The sequence below is a fragment of the Macaca mulatta genome, chromosome 16, assembly GCF_049350105.2.
Source record: "Macaca mulatta isolate MMU2019108-1 chromosome 16, T2T-MMU8v2.0, whole genome shotgun sequence".
Taxonomy (NCBI): Eukaryota; Metazoa; Chordata; class Mammalia; order Primates; family Cercopithecidae; genus Macaca; species Macaca mulatta.
The window spans coordinates 69825361-69841190 of record NC_133421.1 but is presented as its reverse complement, the minus strand read 5'-3'; the positions used below and the strand labels follow the sequence as shown (position 1 = coordinate 69841190).

Below are 15830 nucleotides of genomic sequence, written 5' to 3'. Positions count from 1 at the left end.
AAATACAGTAACACTAATGATAGCTGATGAGCTTCAAAAAAATCACAAAAATAATCTCATTATGTTTTTTGTTCTCTGTTTGTTTTTTTGAGATAATGTCTCTCTCTGTCACCCAGGCTGGAGTGCAGTGGTGCGATCTCGGCTCACTGCAACCTCCACCTCCCTGGTTCAAGTGATTCTTTTGCCTCAGCCTCCCGAGTAGCTGGGATTACAGGCGCCCACCACCATGACCAGCTAATTCTTGTATTTTTCGTAGAGACGGGGTTTTGCCATGTTGGCCAGGCTGGTTTTGAACTCCCAACCTTAAATGATCCACCCGCCTCAGCCTCCCAAAGTGCTGGGATTACAGGCATGAGTCACCACACCCAGCCAAAAATCTCATAATGTTTTAAGACAATTTATGAATTTGTGTTGGGCCACATTGAAAGTTGTCCTGGGCTGCATGTGGCCTATGGGCTGTGGGTTGGACAAGCTTCCTCTAAGTCATATGACTCAGGATGGGGCCAGGGCCATGGAATAGACAAGCAGAGGCACCTCCCCCCCGCCTTTTTTTTAAACAGCTTTATCGAGATAGAATTAAAATACATACAATTCACCTGTTTAAAGTATAATACTGTGTTTTTAGTATATTCATAGGGTTGTGTAATCATCACCACAGTCTAATTGTAGAGCACTTCTATCCCCTATGGAAGAAACCTTCTGCCTATTAGCAATCACTCCCCATCTCTCTCCATTCAACCCCTGGCCACCACTAATTTACTTTCTATCTTGATAGATTTGTCCATTCTTGCCATTTTATATAAATGAGGTCATGTAATGTGTGACCTTTTGTGTCTGGCTTCCGTCATGTAGCATGTGTTTTTAACATTCATCCATGTTGTTGTGTGTATGAATACTTCATTCCTTTTTATTGCTGAGTAATACCCCACTGTATATTCCACTGTATGGCTAAGTCACTTTTTATGTAAGGTTTCATCAATTGATGGATGTTTGGGTTATTTCCACTTAGGGCTATTATAAATAATGCTGCTGCAAATATTCATGTATAAGTTTTTGTGTGGACATATGTTTTTTTTGTTTTGTTTTGTTTTTGTTTTTTTTTTGAGACGGAGTCTCGCTCTGTCGCCCAGGCTGGAGTGCAGTGGCCGGATCTCAGCTCACTGCAAGCTCCGCCTCCCGGGTTTACGCCATTCTCCTGCCTCAGCCTCCCGAGTAGCTGGGACTACAGGCGTCCGCCACCTCGCCCGGCTAGTTTTTTGTATTTTTAGTAGAGACGGGGTTTCACCATGTTAGCCAGGATGGTCTCGATCTCCTGACCTTGTGATCCGCCCGTCTCGGCCTCCCAAAGTGCTGGGATTACAGGCTTGAGCCACCGCGCCCGGCCTGTGTGGACATATGTTTTTAATTCTCCTGGATGCATAGCTAGGAGTAGAATTTTTCAGATCATATGATAACTACGTTTAACCTTTTGAGGAACTGCCAAACTGTTTTCCAAAGCAGCCTGCCCCATTTTATATTCGCCACATCCCCACCAACAGTTGTTACTGTCTAGTTTTTAAAAAAATTATTATGATAGCCATCACAGTGCGTAAGAAGTGGGAGCTCATTGTGGTTCTGATTTATGTTTCCCTGACAGCTAATGAAGTTGAACATCTTTCCATGTGCTTATTGGCCACTTGTATATCTTCTTTGGAGAAATGTCTATTCCAAAACTTTGGCCTTTCTAGAGTGCAGTGGTGTGATCACAGCTCACTGCAACCTCAACCTCCCAACCTCAAGCGATTATCCCACCTCAGCCTCCCAAGTAGCTGGGACTATAGGCATACGCCACCATGACCAGCTAATTTTTTGTATTTTTTGTAGTGACGGGGTTTTGCGATGTTGCCAGGCTGCCCTCAAATTCCTGGACTCAAGCAATTCTTCCGCCTCAACCTCTCAAAGTGCCGGGATTACAGGCATGAGCCACCACATTCAGCCTACCTTTGCCCATTTTTAAATTATGTTTTTGGTTTTTTTGAGATGAAGTCTCACTCTTGGCCCCCGGGCTGGAGTGCGATGGCACGATCTTGGCTCACTGCAACCTCTGCCTCCCGGGTTCAAGCGATTCTCCTGCCTCAGCCTCCTGAGTAGCAGGGATTACAGGCGCCTGCCACCATACCTGGCTATTTTTGTATTTTTGTAGAGACGGGATTTTAGCATGTTGGCCAGGCTGGTCTTGAATGCCTGACCTCAGGTGATCCACCTGCCTTGGCCTCCCATAGTGCTGGGATTACAGGTGTGAGCCACTGCACCCAGCCAAATTATGTTATCTTCTTATTATTGAGTTATAATAGTACTTTTTTCTTTCTTTCTTTTTCTTTTTTTTTTTTTTTTTTGAGACAGAGTCTTGCTCTGTCTCAAGGCTGGAGTGGAGTAGCGTGATCTCAGCTCACTGCAGCCTCAACTTCCTGGGCTCAGGTGATCCTCCCGCCTTAGCCTCCTGAGTAGCTGGGACTATAGCCTCACACCACCATGCCCAGCTAGTTTTTTTGTGTTTTTTATAGAGTAGAGGTTTCACCATGTTGCCCAGGCTAGTTCTTTAAACCGTGTATATTCTGGATACTAGACCCTTACCAGATACATGATTTACAAATATTTTCTCCCATTCTGCAGGTTGTCTGTTCACTCTTTTGATGGTATTTTTGGCAGCATAAAAGCTTTACTTTTGATGTAGTCCAATTTATCTAATTGTGCTTTTGGTGTTCTATCTAAGTACCCATTACCTAATCCAAGGTCACAAAGATTTACTTCCATGATTTCTTCTAAGAATGTTATCAGTTTAGCTCTTACAAGTGAGTCTGTGGTCCATCTTTTTTTTTTTTTTTTTTTTTTTTTTGAGACAGAGTCTCGCTCTGTCGCCCAGCCCAGGCTGGAGTGCAGTGGCGCGATCTCGGCTCACTGCAAGCTCCGCCTCCCGGGTTCACGCCATTCTCCTGCCTCAGCCTCCCGAGTAGCTGGGACTACAGGCGCCCACAACTGCGCCCGGCTAATTTTTTGTATTTTTAGTAGAGACGGGGTTTCACCGTGGTCTCGATCTCCTGACCTTGTGATCCGCCCGCCTCGGCCTCCCAAAGTGCTGGGATTACAGGCGTGAGCCACCGCGCCCAGCCCTGTGGTCCATCTTGAGTTAACTTTTGTGTATGAAGGATGTAGACACCTAGTGGAGCCAGCACCATTTGTTGAAAAGGCCATCCTTTCCCCATTGAACTGCCCCACTTTCTCCTTTAAAATTTTTTTGAGGAATGATGTATCTGAAGTACCAGATCTTCAGGGTCCAAGTGTCCACCTTGGTGAGTATTTACATATGATGTGCACCCTGTGACCACCATCTAGATCAAGATACAGAATGTGTCTAGCCCTCTAGCCCACCAGAGGCTCTTGCGTACCTTCTCCCAGTCATTGCGCACCTTGAAATCCACCATTCTGACTTCTAGCGTGGTGCGTTAGTTTTTCCTGTTGTAGAACTTCACGCCTATAAATGGAATCATGCAGTATGTATTCTTTTGTGTCTGGTTTCTTTCGCTGAACGCTACATCTGTGAGCTGCAACTGTACATAGAGCATGAAGCTGCAGTTCGTTCTTTTCCATTGTTCTGTAGTAGTACTCCATTGTAAAAATACATCGCCCCCTATTATCCATTCTGTTAATGGACATTTGGGTTGTTTCCAGGTTTTGACTATTATGAAGACAGCTGTAGTGAACATTCTTGTACATGCTTTTGGAGAACCTCGATGCTTATTTCTGTGGATATATATATCTGGGAATGGAATTGCTAGGTCCTTCAGTGGCATATGTTTAACTTTAATAGATACCACCACCAAACAGTTTCCTAAAGTGTCTGTGCTAATTTATACTCATATTGGCAACAAATGAGCATTCTAGTTGCTCTTTATCCTGGCCAATGGTGTTACCAATCTTTTTAATTTTAGCCACTCTGGTAGATGTGTAGTGGTTTTAATTTTCATTTCCTTGATGACTAAAGATGATACCTTTTCATTTGCTTATTGGTCAGTCAATCCTCTTTTATAGAATGTCTGTCCCAGTTGTCATCCTGGTCTTAAATTGAGTTGTATGTGTATGTGTTGATTTGTAGGAGCTCTTTATATATTACAGATATAAGTCTTTTATTGGAGAAAAACAGTATCTATATCAAGTATCTTTTTCTAGTCTATAGGACTTGACTTTTAAACCTCCTAATGGTATGTTTATTGAACAGAGATTCTTTCAATGATGTGCAGTTTATCAGTCTTTTTGTTTATGGTTTGCTTGGTTTTTGTCCCATTTAAGAGATATTCATCTCCCCCAAGGATCTGAAGGTATTTGCCTATATTATCTTCTAGAAGCTTTAGTGATTTATCTTTCACAGTTAGGTTTATGATCTTTCTGGGATTAATTTTTGTGTGTGGTATGAGTTAGAAGTCAAAGCTTATTTTTCCATATGGCTATCTGATTGGCCTCACTCTGTTTCTTGAATATGACCATGTAAATCACAAAACTGTCAGTGTGGGTCAGACTCTTCGTATTTGCTGTTCTGAAGATGCTTCAGTACATCCTGAAGATTTACTTCCTGAAAATGAATGCTCTAGGACCCTGAAGGTTGCGACTATGCACCTGCCAACTCAAGCTGAAGGCTGAAGAGGAAAGCTCTGCAGCCCCTGCCTCGAGCTGGAGGCAGAGTGACGTCTGCTGGGGATGCAGGCTGTGCGCCCCACAGGGCTCCAGAGTGTCACTAACCATGTTGAGTTCATTCCTGCCCAGGGTCCAGCTTCTGCTTTGCTGGCTCAGGCATCTTATTTTGCCAGGGCCTCAAAGCTGATGGGACAGGATAGCAACTTTGCTCACTAAGCTCTGACCCACCGGCCTCCTTGCAGCTCTGTAGTCCAAGCGAGCTAGCATCTTTGCTCACCAAGCTCTGACCCACCGGCCTCCTTGCAGCTCTGTAGTCCAAGCGAGCTCCTTCCAACATCAGGCTTCTTTAAAAAAAAATTTTTTTTTTGAGGCAGAGTCTCACTCTGTCACTCAGGCTGAAGTACAGTGGTGCAATCTCAGCTCACTGAAACCTCCGCCTCCCAGAGAACTCACACTGCCCTCTGGGAGTTAAACTGAAACGAACTCACAAACCCCAGATTCTCCTGCCTCAGCCTCCCAAGTAGCTGGGATTACAGATGCCTACTACCACGCCCAGCTAATGTTTGTATTTTTAGTAGAGATAGGGTTTCACCATGTTGGCCAGGCTGGTCTCGAACTCCTGACCTCAAGTGATCGGCCCACCTTGGCCTCTCAAAGTGCTGGGATTACAGGCTGGAGCCACTGTGCCCGGCCCAGCCTCAGGCTTTTACATTTGCTGTTCCTTCTTTCCCAACTCACTTCATTATTGTCTCAACCTTCCCTGACTGGACCCCTGTAGCTCAAAAGCACTATCCCCAGTGACTCTCTGTCCCATTCATCTGCTTGACTTCACTTATAACACTCATCACTATGTGCAATTACAATATATTATCTCTTTGTCTCCTTGTTTATTTTCTATCTTCCTTACTAGAATATTAGCTCTATGATACAGAGCACCAGGCCTGTTCGCTTCTGTATTGTCAGCACCAAGCACTGTACCTGGGAGAGAGTAGGCATCAGTGAATAGTTCTTGAACTCACAAGAGACTCTTGAGATGCCAACTCCTAAGTTTATTTTGTTCCCCCATCCTAGCTATAAGGCTGTTTGGAATGGTTCTTTTTCTTGGTATCTCCAGCAAGTACCTGGCCCAGAATCATGAGTGAATAAATCATGACCATCCCAATGTCTTTAATATAAAATAACAAAGGTGGGTCAAGGGGACTGGAATGAAGGAGACAAATGTGAAATTATGGATATTCAGGCTGGGCATGATAGCTCACGCCTCTAATCCTAGCACTTTGGGAGGCCAAAGCAGGTCATCGAAGTGTACCATCAAGTGGACAGGGTGGTCAGGTTGGTGTGATCATGGCAGGCTCTGCTTCTGTGCCAGCTACAGGGGACTCTGATCGCTGGAAGGTTGCTTAGGACATCTGAGCGCTTGGTGCTGAGTCTGATGTGAGAATCTCAGATCCTGCCCCCATCCTGTGTCTGTCTCACAGGGAATTCATTGGATTGTGGATTCATTCACTGCTCATTCAGTAGGTAGTCACCAGGCACCAGTCGCTGGCACCACCAGTCACCCAGCTCGCGTGGGCCTGCTGGGCTCCTGGCCTGTGGACTGTGCCAGGCTGTGCCCTGCATGTCTGCCCCTGTGGTCCTCATCTTTCTATGCTTCTGTCAATTAGCCACATGCTTTTTATTTGATGTTATTTTGGGGGAGATATTGAGGCCACTATCAAGTTTTGTAGTGTAGAGACCCATTCAGTCTTTCTTTTAAAAACATTTATTTTTAATTCATTGAACCCAAACCACCTACTATAAGCCAAGCACCATGTTAGGTGGTAGGAGTGGAGTGATACAACAGGACAGATGAAGGCCCTTCGGGGACAGACATTAGATTAGACAAATGATTATCCACATCATAATTACACTTGTGCTAAGCACTGGGAAGGAGAGGTGCAGGGAATAGGGGGCTCTCAAGGGTGACGCATGTCTGGGATCTGGGGGTTGTGAGTTCATTTCAGTTTAACTTCCAGAGGGCAGTGTGAGTTCTAGGACTTGGTCTTAATCACTGTCTCCATGGACCACCTGCCCATGGTATGTGGTTCCCCTCCCACAGTTATGAGTACAGGCAGTTCATTTGCCTGGCATAATGAGGACAGGCTGGACAAAGTCTCATCCTTCTGAAAGTGGCCCAGGGACCTTGCGTCTCACTCCTCAGCCACACTCCTCACGGGGATTCAGCTGTTGTATATGGTGTCGTGAACCCTTTAGTAATGCAAGGTGGCATTCCTCTCTCTTGGGTCCCTGGTGGCAGTTGCAGCTCTGGTATAGATCCTTAGTCGGTGATGGTTTCCTTCCACTATAAAGGGCAGGGTGCTGGCCAGACATGGACCCTGCCTGAGTGAGCAGGTTGTAGGATGCTGGTGGGAAAAAGGGAGAGAAGGGGGCCAGGTGCAGTGGCTCATGCCTGTAATCCCAGCATTTTGGGAGGCTGAGGCAGGTGGATCACCTGAGGTCAGGAGTTTGAGACCAGCCTGACCAATATGGTGAAACCCCATCTGTACTAAAAATACAAAAATTAGCCGGGCATGATGGCGTGAGCCTGTTATCCCAGCAACTCAGGAGACTGAGGCAGGAGAATCACTTGAACCTGAGAAGCAAAGGTTGCAGCGAGCTGAGATCATACCACTGCGACCCAGCCTGGGTGACAGAGTAAGACTCCATCTCTGAAAGAAAAAATGGAGAGAAGAGAGAAACAGTGGTGTTCGTGCGTGCACTCTCTCTCACACCCTCTCCCCTCTCCCCACCCACCTGGGGCCAGGAGCACACAGCCTCAGAGCTCTGTCCAAGCCCATGTGCAGAAATTCTGAGGAACCTACGTTTCCACTGTTTTTCCCAGTTGCTTAAGAGAGTAAAAGGTGTTCCCTAGTTTCATTTCCTGGCAGCTATGCTCAGTGGACTGTATCTGAACATTTCCTAGCAGTCTCTTTCCTCAAAGGAGAGAGAAGCCCTCCCCAGTGAATGTCCATAAACCTTTTTTTTTTTTTTTTTTTTTTTTTGAGACAGACTCTTGCTCTGTTGCCCAGGTGGGAGTGCAATAGCTCTATCCATCTCGGCTCACTGCAACCCCTGCCTCCGAGGCTCAAGCAATTCTTGTGCCTCAGCCTCCCGAGTAGCTAAGATTACAGGCATGCACCACAATGCCCAGCTAATTTTTGTATTTTTAGTAGAGACAAGGTTTTGCCATGTTGGCCAGGCTGGTCTCAAACTTCTGGTCTCAAGCAGTTTTCTCACCTCAGCCTCCCAAAGTGCTGGGATTACAGGCATAATCCATCACGCCCATCCTGAATGTCCACAATCTTAAAATTTACATTTGTCTCCTTCCTTCCAGTCCACTTGACCCACCTTTGTTATTTTATGTTAAAGACATTGGGATGGTCATTATTTATACCCTCATCTTGTATGACTCTGGGCCAGGCACTTGCTGGAGATATCAAGAAAACCATTCCAAACAGCCTTATAGGTGCTAGAATGAGGGTAAGCACAGAATATTGTGGGATCCCCTAACCCAGCTAGGGGGTGGGAAGGGGTGGAGGCTGGGGAAGGGTGAGAGAAGCTTCCAGGTGGAGGTGATGGATGTCTCCTGAGCTGAGTCTTCAGGGACAGTGCCCTCTCCCGCCAGAGGCTGGAGATCACACAACTTCCCAGGTATATGTGAGGCTGCCAGGACAGCCACATGGTTGCCGGGGAGCTGTTTCTTCCACCCGTTTTCCTCAGGGAGGTCCCCCAGGTCTTGATGACCTAGGCAGGCTTTGCTCAGAATCTAGTGTTGTGGATGGTCCCCAGTGGCCGCCCTGACTGACACATCATCTGTCACTGGCAGGGGGAAGCACCTGCCAGTTCTGAAGGCCCCATGGAGGAGTCTCTGGGGACCTAGTTCTGTGAGCCACCCCCCAAGTCGCCTGAGTCAAAACTTGCCACCCTTGGCTTGAGGAGTTGTATAGCATCTGAATGGATCCAACTGTCCAAAGCAACCCTTCCCTGTTTACAAAGCAGGGAGCACAATCTGGATTCAGGGACCGGAAATAGCAATGTCAGGGTGAGGTTAGTGGCACTTAACAAAACAGTGGGGCTGGTCCCACTGTGTGACTCATTTCCTCTGTGTACACTGACACTTAGGGTGGCCTAGCCAGCTTCCTTGCCTCTGCCCTTCCATGTTGAGGCACAGAAAGCCAGGGAGGATTTGAAGTACTGGAGAAAAGAAACCGGAATCCACTCCCACAAGCCTACTCACCCCAGATGCTCCCCGCAACCCCATCTCCCCCAGCCAGTGAGCAGCTTCAGATTCAAAAGAGAACAACGAAGGGAAGGGGCAGGACCTGGCTGCCTGGGGTCGCAGGGGCCTGCACAGAAGTGGGCGGCAGAGGCAGAGGTGGCCAATGAGGACCCTGAGGCCTGCTCGCTGGGCCTCCCTCATCTCAACCCAAAAGCAGGACTGACAAACCCTAAAGCAGGGCTGAGAAACCCTACGTGCTGGGACAGCTGGATACCCACATGCAAAATAATAACACCCCTTCCTAACACCTTACACAAAACTAACCCGAAATGGATCAGAAACCTAAATGTAAGAGCTAAAACTATACAGCTCGTGGCAGAAAACACAGAAGTAAATCTTTGTGATACTGACTTAGGCAATGATTTTTTAAGATACAACACCAGAAGCATAAACAACAACAAAAATAGATAAACTAGACTTCATCAAAACTAACAACTTATGTGCTCCAGAGGGCACACCATCCAGAAAGTGAAATGACACCTCACAGAATGGAGAAATTATTTGCAAATCATAAATCTGATAAGGGTCTCATATTCAGAATATATAAAGCACCTTACAACTTGTATTAGTTCCTAGGGCCGCCATAACAAAGTACCATACACAGGATGGTTTAAAACAACAGACATTGCTGGGCAGGTGGCTCATGCCTGTGACCTCAACACTTTGAGAGGCAAAGGTGGGCAGATCACTTGAGTCCAGGAGTTCCAGACCAGCCTGGCCAACATGGTGAAACCCCATCTCTACTAAAAATATAACAAATTTGCTGGACATGCTGGTGCTTGCCTGTAGTCTCAGCTACTCAGTGGGGCTAAAGCAGGAGGATTGCTTGAGCCTGGGCAGTCAAGGCTGCAATGAGCCCTGATTGTGCCACTGTACTCCAGCCTGGGCAAAGAGTGAGACCCTGCCTCAAAACAAAACAGGCCAGGCACGGTGGCTCACGCCTATAATCCCAGCACTTTGGAAGGCTGAGGCAAGTGGATCACCTGAGGTCAGGAGTTCAAGACCAGCCTGGCCAACATGGCAAAACTTTGTCTCTACTAGAAATACAAAAATTAGCTGGACGTGGTGGCGGGTACCTGTAATCCCAGCTACTCATGAGGGTGAGGCAGGAGAATTGCTTGAACCTGGGAGGCGGAGGTTGCAGTGAGCTGAGATTGCACCACTGCACTCCGGCCTGGGTGACAGAGTGAGGCTCTGTCTCAAAAACAAAAAAAACCTGATATTTATTCTCTGATAGTTCTGGAGGCTCCTTCTGGAGAGTCTAAGGAAGAATCTGTTCCCGCCTTTCTTTTGGGTGTTGGCGTTGCGGGCGCTTATTTGCATTCCTTGGTTTGTAGACATGTCACTCCGGTCTCCCCTCTGCTGTCACACACGTTCATCCTCTGTATCTCTGTCTCCACTTGGTGTTCTCCTGTCTTCGTGTAGCTTTTCTCCTCCTCTTGTAAGGACATCAGTCATATGAGATGAACAGCCCATTCTACTCCCAACATGACCTCATCTTAACTAATTACTTCTGCAAAGACTCTATTTCCAAAAAAGGTCACATTCTGAGGTACTGGGGGGTAGGGTTTCACCATGTCCTTTTGTGGGGGTCACAATTCAACCCACAACACAACTCAACAACAAAAAGACAGCCCCATTTTAAGACAGACAATGGATTTGAGTAGATTTGGATGGATTTGAATATATTTCTCAAGGAGAGAAATTGGAACCCTCATACATTGCTGGTGGGAATATAAAATGGTGCAGCCACTTTGGAAAACAGCTTGGTAGTTCCTCAAGAAGGGAAACACAGAGTTACACATGACCCAGCAAGTCTACTCCTAAGTATATGCCCAAGACAATGAAACATGTCGACACAAAAACTTGTGTATAAGTGATCATAGCAGCACTATTCATAATAGACAAAAAGTAGAAACAACCCAAATGTCTATCAGCCGATGAGTGGATAAGCCAAATGTGGTGGATCCAGACAATGGAATATTATTTGGCAATAAAAAGGAATGAACACTTACACATGCTTATATAACATGGATGCACCTTGAAAACCTTCCACTAAGAGAAAGAAGCCAGGCACAAAAGGTCACGTGTCGCAGGTTCCATCTATATGAGATGTCCAGAACAGGCAGATGTGTAGGGGCTGAAAGTAGATGAGTGGGTGCCTAGAGCTGAGAGTGGCCAGGGGAAATGGGGATGACGGCTAATGGGTATGGGGTTTCCTTTTTGGGTGAGGAAAATTTGCTAAACTTAGATGGTGGCGATGATTGCACAACTCTGTGACTAAGCCAAAATGATTGAATTGGACACTGTTTAATTTTTTTTTTTAGAGATGGGGTCTCATTCTGTTGCCTAGGCTGCGACCAGGCTGCATGGCTCACTGCAGCCTTGACTTACCCAGCTCAAGTGATTCTCCTGCTTCAGCCTCCTCAGTAGCTGAGACTACAGGTGTATGCCATCACACCCACCTAGTTATTTTTTGTAGAGATAGGTTCTCACTATGTTGCCCAGGTTGGTCTCAAACTCCTGGGCTCAGGTGATCCTCTCACCTCGGCCTCCCAAAGTGCTGCGGTTACAGGTATGAGCCACCATGGCTGGCCGAATTACATACTTTAAGCGGGTTAATTTTATGATATATGAGCCATATCTAGACAAAGACTTAAAAAAAAAAAACAAAAAAAAACTTCAGGCTGGGCATGGTGGCTCATGCCTGTAATCCCAGCACTTTGGGAGGCTGAGGCGGGTGGCTCACCTGAAGTCAGGAGTTCTAGATCAGCCTGGCCAACATGGTGAAACCCTGTCTCTACTAAAAATACAAAAATTAGCTGGGCATGGTGGTGGGCACCTGTAATCCTAGCTACTCGGGAGGCTGAGGCAGGAGAATCGCTTGAACCCAGGAGCCAGAGGTTGCAGTGAGCCGAGGTTGCGCCATTGCACTCCAGCCTGGGCAACACAGCGAGACCCCGTCTCAAAACAAAAAAACAAAAAAACTTTAAAACAAACAACTGCTGTCTTCTTTCCCAACAGAAAAACAAGAGCTGGATCTCAGAAGATGACTTTTACCGGCCTTCCCAGGAGCAACCCCTGGAGATTGCTTCAGACCACCCAATAGCTTCTTCCAGGGGGACTCCAGAGTCAAGGCCTGGTCTCCACAGGCATTTTTCTCAAGGACCAAGAAAAAGCTGCTCCCTAGGGGCATTAGACCAAGCATGTGTACCTTCCCCAGGAAGAAGGCAAGCCCAGGCAGCCCCATCCCAGGGGCATAAGAGCTTCCGGGTGGTACACCGGAGACAGATGGGTAGGTTACTAGGAGGGTCCCGGGTGGGTCCCATCTGCAGGGACCAGGTCTTTCAGAAGGCAGCTCTGAAGTCCTGTTTTCCATTGCTAAAGAGGTAGTGTGTTCCCACAAGTACTATAAAACCTCATTCCAGAATGCCATCATAATCGTGCTCATTCAGGGAAGCATTTCAGGAAAAGTACTATATTGTCTCAAAACTGCCTACAGAGGACAAAAATACTGTTTCACCAGTCAAATAGGAAAATATTTTCCCTGAAAACTATGCAATTTATGATTATAGAAAACTCTTGATTCCACCTATAGCTCAGAGCACATCTGGCTCCATGAAGCCCCAGGTGTTTTAACTGGTCCTTCCAAAGCTGTTTACCCTCAGTAGTTGGTTTATGTAACAGCTCTGGGGGAGCTTAATCAAATCTGCTATTTGTTTTGTTTGTTTATTTGTTTTGAGATGGAGTCTCCCTTTGTCACCCAGGCTGGAGTGCAGTGGCGTGATCTCTGCTCACTGCAACCTCAGCCTCCTGGCTTCAAGCAATTCTCCTGTCTCAGCCTCCCAAGTAGCTGGGATTACAGGCACCTGCCACCATGCCCGGCTAATTTTTGCATTTTTGTTTTTTTTTTTTTTTGAGGCAGAGTTTCGCTCGTTACCCAGGCTGGAGTGCAATGATACGATCTCAGCTCACCACAACCTCCACTTCCCAGGTTCAAGCAATTCTTCTGCCTCAGCCACCCGAGTAGCTGAGATTACAGGCATGAGCCACCACGCCTGGCTCATTTTGTATTTTTAGTAGAGATGGGGTTTCTCCATGTTGGTCCGGCTGGTCTCGAACTCCTGACCTCTGGTGATCTGCCCGCCTCGGCCTCCTAAAATGCTGGGATTACAGGCGTTGAGTCCCTGCGCCCGGCCAATTTTTGCAATTTTAATAGAGATGGTGTTTCACTATGTTGGCCAGGCTGGAGGATCTGCTATTTGTTTCAGGTCCTCCAGTGCTTCCTTTTTTTTTTTTTTTTTCTTTGAGACGGAGTCTCACCCTGTCGACCAGGCTGGAGTGCGGTGGCACGATCTCGGCTCACTGCAACCTCCGCCTCCTGGGTTCAAGCTATTCTCCTGCCTCAGCCTCCCAAGTAGCTGGGACTACAGGCACCCACCACCACACCTGGCTAATTTTTGTGGAGACGAGAGGTTTCTAAAGATGGGAGAAATGACAGCGTGCATGTGTGCCAATGGGAGTCACCCAATAGAGAAGCAAGGAAACAGCAACAGAGGAGAGAGGGACTGCTCCTTGTCCTTGAGTAGGTTGCGGAAGGAGAGACCTCCTGCACAAATGGAGGGTTTGGCCTCACACGGAAAGAAGCACACTTGGTTCATCCCTGGCAACAGAAGGGAGGGCGTGGGTGTAGGGAACAGGGCATGTGGAGGTGATCTTTTGGGTGCTTTTATTTTCTCAGTGAAATACAGGACGCAAGAGCAGCAGTGGAGGTGCAAATGGAGATGTTCCTATCCAGCTTTCAGGGTCCCATGTGATAGGGCCCGTGGCTGGCCTGTGTTCTGGGGACAGTCACTGTCCACACGCACTGCAGGGCATCAGGCAGCAGATGCTGCCTTGGGCAGGACAGAGACAGGCCCGCCAACTAATGTGCTTTTTGCCTCTGCCTCCAGGACTGTCCAACCCGTTCCGGGGTCTCATGAAGCTAGGTACCGTGGAGCGGCGGGGGGCAATGGGCATCTGGAAGGAGCTCTTCTGTGAGCTCTCCCCGCTGGAGTTCCGCCTCTACCTGAGCAACGAGGAGCGCACCTGTGTGGAGAACTGCTCCCTGCTGCGCTGTGAGTCTGTGGGGCCGGCCCACAGTGACGGGCGCTTCGAGCTGGTCTTCTCTGGCAAGAAGCTGGCCCTGCGCGCCTCCTCCCAGGATGAAGCCGAGGACTGGCTGGACCGGGTGCGGGAGGCCCTGCAGAAGGTCCGGCCTCAGCAGGAGGATGAGTGGGTGAACGTGCAGTACCCAGACCAGCCTGAGGACCCCCCCGAGGCGCCCCAGGGCTGCCCCTCTCCCTCAGACCTGCTGTCGGAGCCCACGGCCCTCCAGGGCACGCAGTTTGACTGGTCGTCCGCCCAGGTTCCAGAGCCAGATGCCATCAAGGAGTCCCTGCTGTACTTGTACATGGACAGGACCTGGATGCCCTATATCTTTTCCCTGTCCTTGGAGGCTCTGAAATGTTTCCGCATCAGGAACAATGAGAAGATGCTGAGTGACAGCCATGGCGTGGAGACCATCCGGGACATCCTGCCAGACACGAGCCTTGGGGGCCCGTCCTTCTTCAAAATCATCACGGCCAAGGCCGTCCTGAAGCTGCAGGCCGGGAACGCGGAGGAGGCCGCCCTGTGGAGGGACCTGGTCCGCAAAGTCCTGGCATCCTACTTGGAGACGGCCGAGGAGGCGGTGACCCTGGGCGGGAGCCTGGATGAAAACTGTCAGGAGGTTCTGAAATTTGCCACCCGGGAAAACGGCTTCCTGCTGCAGTACCTGGTGGCCATCCCCATGGAGAAAGGCCTTGACTCCCAAGGCTGCTTCTGCGCAGGTGCCAACTTGCTCTGCTGCCACCCCCAGCCTGCCAGCCTCACTCCGCCTCCTGCGGATTCCTGATTTAGGCTCCCCACCCTTCTGCCTCCCTGCAAATGCCCCCATCCTTCCCCTAGGGATGAGGCCACAGATCAGGCTTGCCCTGCAGCTTCTGCTCCTCCCCAGCCCCCGCTGGGGCCAGTGCTCCGCTCATAGGCGGTTGGCCCTGCTCACCCATCCCTCTCCTGCCACCTCCCACTGATGGGCAGCAGGCTGGCTGCTCACGGCGCTGCTCAGGGAGTCCCAGCCCACTTCATTTTCTTCTTGCTCTACTATCCTGTTCTTTCAGAGCAGGGGCATGGTATGCTTCCACATATTTCTGCTGCTTTTATAAGTGTACACCCTTTTTTTTAAATTACAAAAATGGGCTGGTGCTATTCAGTGCTGTCCAATAGAACTCTCTGTGGTGATAAAAATTTCCTAGATCTGTGTGTCCAGTGCCATAGCTGTGAGACACATGGTGCTACCAGGTGCTTAAAGTGTGGCTAGTGTGGTTAAGCAATTGAATTTTCCATTTAAATTCATTTACATTTAAAGGGGGCACACGGGGCTCTTGGCTGCTGTGATGAACGCTGGATATATTGTTCTGCAACTTGGTTTTTTCCTACACTGTGGATGTTATTCCAAGTCAGTACATCTGCTATGTCTTCCTCATCATCCAGTCTAATACTTCTGTGCTGGGTACTGGGCCAGCTGCTTTATTTGGATTATCTCATTTAAGTCTCATAACAACCCTGTAGAGATAGGTGCTACTATTATCATCTCTTTTGATAGGGGAGGACACTGAAGCACAGAGCTGGTAAGTACCTGGTTGGTGTCTGCCACTAAGTTCAGACAGCTAGTAAGTGGCAGAGGCAGAATTTTCCTTTTTTATTTGTTTGTTCGTTTTAGTAGAGATGGGGTCTCCCCATGTTGCTCAAGCTGATCTTGAAC

The 15830-nt window shown here is 48.1% G+C and overlaps 1 protein-coding gene across 4 annotated transcripts in view; it reads left to right on the top strand.

The window, feature by feature from the left end:
* The window catches only part of PLEKHM1 (pleckstrin homology and RUN domain containing M1), a 56978-nt gene that overhangs the window by 25798 nt on the left and 15350 nt on the right, over positions 1 to 15830 (top strand). For all 4 annotated transcript variants that reach the window (XR_013406967.1, XM_077972120.1, XM_015119915.3 and 1 more), the window contains 2 exons: positions 12011 to 12281; positions 13939 to 14856. Coding sequence is in view for 3 of the 4 variants with exons in the window: in XM_077972120.1 (XP_077828246.1) it covers positions 12011 to 12281; positions 13939 to 14856 (1189 nt within the window). In the remaining variant the exon portion in view is untranslated. The remainder of the gene's footprint in view (positions 1 to 12010; positions 12282 to 13938; positions 14857 to 15830) is intronic.